The sequence below is a fragment of the Perca fluviatilis genome, chromosome 14 (assembly GCF_010015445.1).
Source record: "Perca fluviatilis chromosome 14, GENO_Pfluv_1.0, whole genome shotgun sequence".
Classification (NCBI taxonomy): domain Eukaryota; kingdom Metazoa; phylum Chordata; class Actinopteri; order Perciformes; family Percidae; genus Perca; species Perca fluviatilis.
Genome location: NC_053125.1, coordinates 13,151,206 through 13,159,259, shown reverse-complemented (window position 1 = coordinate 13,159,259; position 8,054 = coordinate 13,151,206). Strand labels below are relative to the sequence as shown.

The 8,054-nt window shown below is 40.0% G+C and overlaps 1 protein-coding gene across 1 annotated transcript; it reads left to right on the top strand.

Annotated features, from left to right (window-relative positions):
* The first annotated feature begins 1,852 nt into the window (after window positions 1–1,852).
* gba3 (glucosidase, beta, acid 3) lies at window positions 1,853–6,521 on the top strand. Its single transcript, XM_039823356.1, has 5 exons — window positions 1,853–2,042; window positions 2,720–2,944; window positions 3,081–3,880; window positions 4,383–4,506; window positions 5,496–6,521. The coding sequence occupies exons 1-5, from the start codon at window positions 1,988–1,990 to the stop codon at window positions 5,696–5,698; spliced, it is 1,407 nt and encodes a 468-aa protein (XP_039679290.1). The 5' UTR covers window positions 1,853–1,987; the 3' UTR covers window positions 5,699–6,521.
* Window positions 6,522–8,054: the final 1,533 nt, after the last annotated feature.

Here is an 8,054-nt window from a genome sequence, read left to right as displayed (position 1 = left end):
GTCAAGTCCCTCGGAGCTCAAACCGTATCCGGTCCGCATTTCAAAATAAAACCCAAAGCAGAGACATTTTTGTGATCCATGCTGTTGAGTTTGCAATGGCCTACCTACATTCAGGCTTCAGTGGTGGAAAGCAACTGTACTCATTTAAGGTACTTACAGCCTACTTTACTTGAGTTTTTTATGCTCTATTCAGTCTCTTGGAGGCAACTATCTGTCTTACTCCACCACATTTATTTCATAGTAGTTAATAACTTTGCAGAATAAGACACAAAACCCATTTACCCAACAAACAGTAGTTAAATTACAGCAACCACTACAGTAAAAAAAAAAAATATCCCAGAAATATTCTGCATAGGCTAGTAACCTACTGTGACACTCAGGGTTTTTAGATCAGCCTACCCCTATATACTGAGTAAAAAATGTTTGGCAAACAATCCATTTTCTTTCTTATGATCAGGTCAAGTGAGTCATTCTATAGAAACTGCACGGACCAGAGGATAGCACTGAAGTGATTACAGGCCAGAGAACGTATATGCCTTCCGGCGGCAGGCCATAATGCTTTCACCTCCAATGTTTGTTTTCAGGACCTTGGTGTTCTTTGACAAGCACCCTTTAACCTTTTCCTGTCTGCATTGCATTTGTCACATTGTTGTAATGCAGCAAACACAAAGGATGATACTCAACTAACAATTGGAAATTAATAAATGATTCTGCTCTGACCCTCAGTCTGTCCACCAGCCAAATGGCTAGTGAATGTTTTTACCAGCCACTCAATAGATTACCATTGTTCTTTTGTCTGGTGAGTGATGCAAATCTACCAGCCACTTGCATATTTTACCAGCATTTGGCTGGTAAATGGTGCTAATTTTGAACCCTGATGGTAATGATTTATGATAAACCCCTCCTATTATTTACTAATATAAATTCATTAAAATACACAAAATGTTAAAGATAAATAATATGCAGTGCAGAGAGATGCAGAAAATCCAGGTCTTATTTATAGCCACCTTAATAATGGTATTAACATTTGTGTGAAATGTGTATCCATGTGTGTGTGTGTGTGTGTGTTTGTGGTAGGCTACTGCATAAATTAGACTGTAATAAAAAGTACGGAGACAATTTGTGGTGACAAGATGACTAACCCTCCTTATCATACTGTGTGCCTTATACACAAGGAGTCACAGGTACGTTTTTAAAAGGAAGGGTTTTATTCACCCTCAAAATAGCAAATTAAACTGTTTACAAACAAAAATGAAGATAAGAGGTCAACTAAACAGAATGTAAATCAAGCTCTTAATGCAAAAAAAAAAAAAAAAACTCAACATACAACTGACCCAACAAAGTAGAAATCAAGGGGATATAGACCAGGTTTCGACACACAGGGTAAACTAACAATAAAACATTACTAATTAAACTACAAATAATGAAAACACTTATTCCCCAAAAAATTAACTTACTCAACATTAACCAAAACAAAAACATACTAATATAAATCAAGTGATAAGATATCTGAAGAAAGAAGGACATTTCCCCATGACATGATGAGTAACCTAGGTGTCCAAGTAGGTTAACTTTGTAAAATATCACCATTAGTTATTATCGGTGCACAAAGGTAGTTAGGTAGTGGTGGTACGCTGATGCATTTCTAAATGTATCAAATACGTTTCTTTGCAATTAGTTACAAATAAGGGTTTGAAACCATGGGATTCGGTTAGGACATCATGATTGAGTTGTGATAATAGACCGTTAATATACTAATAATATACAGTCTATGGTTGTGATCGACTCCCGATTGGTCGGCCGGGTGTGTGGGCGGGACTTTGACACCGCGACTCTACATCCGTGATGCATTTACTGCGCAGACTCTGGCCCCAAATAAGCAAGATGGCAACGACTATATTGTCCATCTTTTGGGCTTGTGTAGATAATGACCCTAGTTAATGGTTAATGCATCCGTGGTTGTGACGCAGTGAAAAAAAAAAAAAACATGTTTCCAAGAGAGTTTGCGTGGGGAGCGGCAACTGCTGCGTATCAAATAGAAGGTAAGTTAGCGTTGGGTAACGTTAAACACAAGATTAGTGAAATTAGTTATTCGTTGAATTGGTCACTATCACTAACACGCAGTTTAATATGATGATAGAAATGCAACAAAGACCATAGTTAAAGTATCGCTCAGTCTAAAACTTTGTGTCTAACGTTAACTTAAACAACAACAACAGCTGTTGTATATCTATGGTAGCCTACTGCCTAGGTTGTGGGGATGTATATGTTATGTTATGTCCATTGCATATCTGTTTGGGAGATAACATGAGCCTTATATATTTCTAATATGTCAAACAAGAATTTATACAATGACTCCTTAAAGGTTGTATATTAGATGGCACACAAGACAAACTATACAGACTTGACCTTTCACCATTTATTGTTTGACCAACTCAGACTCTGAGTCAATGGACGAACTTGAACAAGCCCACAGGTCACCCTATGTAAAACTAACACACTTAAAAAAAAACAATAATAATAATAATATCAGACCATTGTGTTTATATTCAAAGAGGAAAATTGCAGCGAAATTAAAACAAATCTGACTGGAGATAAGCCAAAGATACAGTCAGAACGAATTCTTTGAAATCCCAATAGAAACATTACTGTGATTTCTTTTATGTCAACATCCTATGTACTTTTACGAAATTGAAACAACCTTTATGTGTACATTAAGGAGGCTGGCAGGCAGACGGCAAGGGACCAAATATCTGGGACATATTTTGTCACGAGAAAGGCCGTGTGTTTGAGGAGCACAATGGAGACGTGGCCTGTAACAGCTACGAGCTGTGGGAGAAGGACCTGGAGTGCATCCAGCAGCTTGGACTGACGCACTATCGTCTGTCTCTCTCCTGGGCCCGCCTCCTGCCTGATGGGACCACATCACATGTCAATCAAAAAGGTAATTCCATATCCACATTAGACCCATGCCATATTTGAATCCAAAACAAGAAAATGGAACAAGCTTATGTGATGGTTGTAGTGCTGTTTTACCTCATCACTCATAAATGGCAGCGCATTGTGTATGTGTCCAACAGGTGTAAAGTACTACAACAAGGTGATTGATGATTTGCTGGCCTGCAATGTATCACCTATGGTCACACTTTACCACTTCGACTTGCCTCAAGCTCTCCAAGATCAGGGTGGATGGAAATCACCAGATATAGTGACCCTGTTTGACAGCTATGCCAAGTTTTGTTTCCAAACATTTGGTGACCGCGTCAAGCTTTGGATCACTATCAACGAGCCCTATGTGTGCGCCAAATTTGGCCATGAAGACGGCATCCACGCCCCGGGGTTAAAAGAACCAGGCATTGCCACCTACCTGGTGGGCCATAACATGCTGCGTGCCCACGCCATGGCCTGGCACAGCTACAACTCCTTCTACAGGACAAAGCAGAAGGGTGCAGTGTCTCTGGCCATCAACAGCGACTGGCTTGAGCCGTTACACGCAGGTTGCACCGAGGATATCGCTGCCACGGAACGCTACTTTGCATTTACACTAGGGTGGTTTGCCTGGCCCGTGTTTGTTACTGGAGATTATCCAGAATTAATGAGATCTGCCATCGACGCCCAAAGTAAGAAGATGGGATGCAGTGGCAGCTCAAGACTGCCCAGTTTCTCAAAAGACGAACCTGGCATTTTGGGCACAGCAGACTTCTTCGCGTTGAACTACTACACGTCTCGTAAAGTCAAGCCTGGGGGAGGTTGTGGAAAGATGTGTATGGTGAGCGACCAAGATGCAGAAGTAGTTCTGGATCCATCCTGGCCTATTTGTGGTGTGTCATGGCTCGCCGTAGTGCCCCATGGCTTAAGGAAACTTCTCAAGTACATCAAGGTAAAACTACTGGTCCATCATTTTGGGTAATTTTAGCTCCTCTCCTTCAGTCCACATCACTACAAAGTATCCCCGAACACATCCTTTATTTTCCAGAGTGAATTCAATCAGCTGAAATGTGAAGTCATTTTTCTTTTTTCTCTTGGCATCAAACAGAATTGACCGACAAGAAGACAAATCGCCTTCAACCAAACAAGTAGAACAGCCTGACATTTGTTTAGTGTCTTGCTATTGATTTTGGATGCGGTAATCTCCTTTTAACACCTCCAGAAAAACATTGATGCTTCATTAGTGCTGTCACATTGAATGAAACAGTTACTTTGCTGAAAGTGTTTGCAATTGCAATTTCCTGCTGTTGTGCCCTGTCACAGGCCATTAGTTTGAGCTTGGCACCGTTGAAATGCAGCTAAACGGTACACTGCAGACCAATCTGTCTCTCCCTGGAATGTGTGACAGCTAAGATGCCTTGTTTGACAATAATATTTGCCCCATGACTTTCCAGGACACTTTCAACAACCCAGCAGTCTACATTACAGAGAATGGCTTCTCTCAGGTGGGGCCGCTGCAGATAGAGGACGTCCAGCGCTCAGGGTTTTACAAGGACACCATCTTGGAAGTGGCTAAAGGTAATGGTCGGAAATAAGCAAATAGCCGTTAGCAGACAGTAACAGGTTCCAATACAATGGGGCAAATGATAAAAAATAAAATATTATCCCCTGGTGTTGTCTTCGGGTCACATTGACCCGTTTTCAATTTTTGTTTTATATCAGAAAATATGGGACGTAGAAATAAGCGCTGAAAATGTGTAGAAGAAAAATTTAACAGGACAAAACGTTGGAAAAAGCAAAAAACAAAACGTGAAAAAAAAACGTCAAATTTTTTTCAAGGTTGACGGAAGGGGGAACACAAGGGTTAATTCAGCATTATGGAAACACTCTACGTAACACGTTGGTGTCAGTCCTATAGCTGCCAGTGAATAAAGGCCTGACAAATTTGGTTGACTATTGTAAGTAATAATAATGCTCAAATGTGGTTTGTTACACCTTTACCTCTTACAATTGGGTATACTTTTTGTCACAAATCAGAGTTTTTAACTCTGTTTAGTTTTGCACATCATTGACTTGTTATTCTCAGAGTCCTTGCCTTGAGTTTTATTAATTTGGATGACATTTTGGGGAGATATTTACGTATATCACTAAATAGTTTAAAGAATAAATGGTGGAAAATGGCTGTGTAATAGATTTTTCTGGTTTTCGTCATTCACGAAAACAGACGAAAACATAATTTTTATTACAAATAATCATTTTATATTTTCAGACCTTAAGGCTCAGGAATTATTGCCCCAATGTAAAGTTGTTTGTTTTGGCACCACCATCTGGCCAACCAGTAATACATGTGTTTATATGTATTAATTCATTCTCTTGGTACGCTTCAGAAATCTTGATTATGTGCTTATTTTGTGATGTTTCATTGGTGGCTGTAGCCTTTCAAAGTACGACGGTATACTTCTGTTATAAAAAAATAAAAAATAAAATGGTGCACTTGCATTACCCTTTTCAAATCTACACAATTACTAAGTACTTTCTGTGTTCTAACTCTTTGTGTTTGTGTATAGCTATACAGGAAGATGAGGTCAACGTCCGTGGATATTTCGCATGGTCACTGTTGGACAACTTTGAATGGGCTGATGGATTCAGTGTTCGCTTTGGATTGTTCCATGTGGACTTTGCGGACGCAAAGCGAAGCCGAACCATATACCAGTCTGGACGGGAGTATGCAAAGATTATCTCAAAATACAAATGTGGTCAATCCAAGTGAGAAGACAGAATAATAATCATAAAATGATTCAATTTATACATTCTTAAAAAACTAGCAGTTTTTGCATTTTGTTTTTGTCTGACTCACACATTCATACAAATTAGATGAGTCTATCCATTTAAACTAATCAACCAGGCTTCATCTAACTGTAGATCCAAAATTTATAGCAGCACTATTGTCTCATGTTTAGAAAATTGTCAGGGTCATTTATAGATATCTGTCTTCAGCAGGGGACGTGAGGTTATGGGCGTAGAGTGTTAAGTTGATTCAATAGGATGCAAATCAGTATTCTATCCTGCCCAATTCCCAGTCAATCTGTACGAGAAGAGTTCCTCACTCAGAGGGCTCAGGCAGCCATAAGACCAAGCAGTGGCTGCAGAAGGATGTGTATGAATGGTTTATCTGTGTTTTAAGCCCCCAATGTCTCCTTCTAGGCAGTGCTGCCTGGAAGGCAATGGTTAGGGTTCGGTGCCTTGAAGTCAACGGTCGCAGCGCTGCCTGGAAGGAGACGTTGGGGGCTTAAAACACCATTGAGCTTATGAATGCATTGTCAGTGATTCATAGCAATATTAATGGTGGCCTCATCTTGAATAACACCATTGTTATGTGCCTTTGTACATGCATTCACCTTGTATAGCAACCTATCCACTCCTTAAATCTACCTGTGAATCAGATGAGTGTGTTTTTGATAGGCAGCTATCATGATGAATCTGAAAAAATACAATATCTTTTATTGTACTCTAGTAAATACTCAAGTAAATTCTGCAGTTTGTGATTTGTGGTATTTGAAGTACAAAGGAAAATAAATGACACCTTTCATTTCCTCATCCTTTTTATAGTCAACCAAAAAAAAAAAAAACTGTACAATCTCACCTGTCACATTGAAAAGAACCCATCGAAAGACTCGGTTATCATATTGCCGCCATGCTGCATAAAGCACACTCCAGTAGACTCAGAAGGGATGCCAGCTGAAAGCAACAGATGTCCTGCCACAGGAAGAGAGAGTAATGCCATTTGTGTTCCCCCGGACAGCTGTGCAAACTCTCTACTTAAAGAAAGAATAGAGCGAGCAAGGCGAAAAGCCTCCCAGAGACCTTCTGTTGATGCTTTGTGCATGCTGAGGTTAAGGTAGGATTATTTAAATGGGAGTGCTGAACAATGCGCTGTAGATCTACAAGGCTGAGAGAGCCATACTGAGTATTTGACATCAGTGAGTGCAGGTGTCTCAAAGTAGTGTTGTAGATCATTTGTAATGTTCTAGGTTCACGTTAAAAGAAAATGCCAATTAAAATCAACTTGATCTTCGCCCCTAACAGAGAGCCAGAGACTGGGAGGAGCAGTTTGATAGCAGCTGTTTGTAAGCCTACAGTGTCACCTTGTGGTATTAAAGGGAGCTACAGCTTTGAATTCAACAGCCCTGTCTGTACATACTGCACTTCACAATACGGTTTCACATGATGTGCTGCTTTGACTAATAAAATGCGCATCCTGTTGGTGTAACAATAAACAACTAAACCATCTCCCTAACCACAATACATCATAGATTTAACACAATTAATATTTATGCTCTGATGTGAAGGAAAAAGTCATTTATATTCGGTGTTGGGAGACTTTGTTTGCATTAATAAGTATGGTGTATCGTGACATCCAGTTGGCTGTGCATACTGTTTTCAACAGATGTGAGTAATACCCTCGTGGCCCTCCTCCATCTATGTCAAGCCGAGTGAGATTCTCCTTTGTCTTATGATGAATAACAAGCTATTGTGGAAACATGAAAAATGCTACTGCCGCTCACATTAGAACTCCTTTGCAGGCTGCTTTGAACACAACGTTGAAGCACATCTCACACTATTTCAACACTAATGAAGTTCATCTAATATCTGTGGCTCTGTCAGAAGCTGCTGGTGAGCTTTAAATCTCTGCAGAATAATGGTGACAGAACACAAAGCTCTAAGCATTTACTAAACATATGTAATCTGTAGAGCTTGTCAGGTGGGGACACTGGTGGAAAACTTTGATTAAAAATCAAGCAATGTGTTAACAAAAACCATCTTTTAGCGTAATTAAAGCAACAATTTTAAATGATTCTACCTGGGGCGCCCGGATAGCTCAGTTGGTAGAACAGGCGCCCATATATATAGAGGTTTACTCCTCGACGCAGCCCTTTGCTGCATGTAATCCCCCCCCTCTCTCTCCCCTTTCATTTCTTCAGCTGTCCTGTCAATAAAGGCCTAAAAATGGCCAAAAAATGAGGCAACTGAATTCCCAGTTAAGAGCTGATTAGTAATTCCTCCCAGTATTGATGGATTCCATCTTCCTTCATCACTGGCTAGAGGTAGCTGTCTTGGTGAAAGAA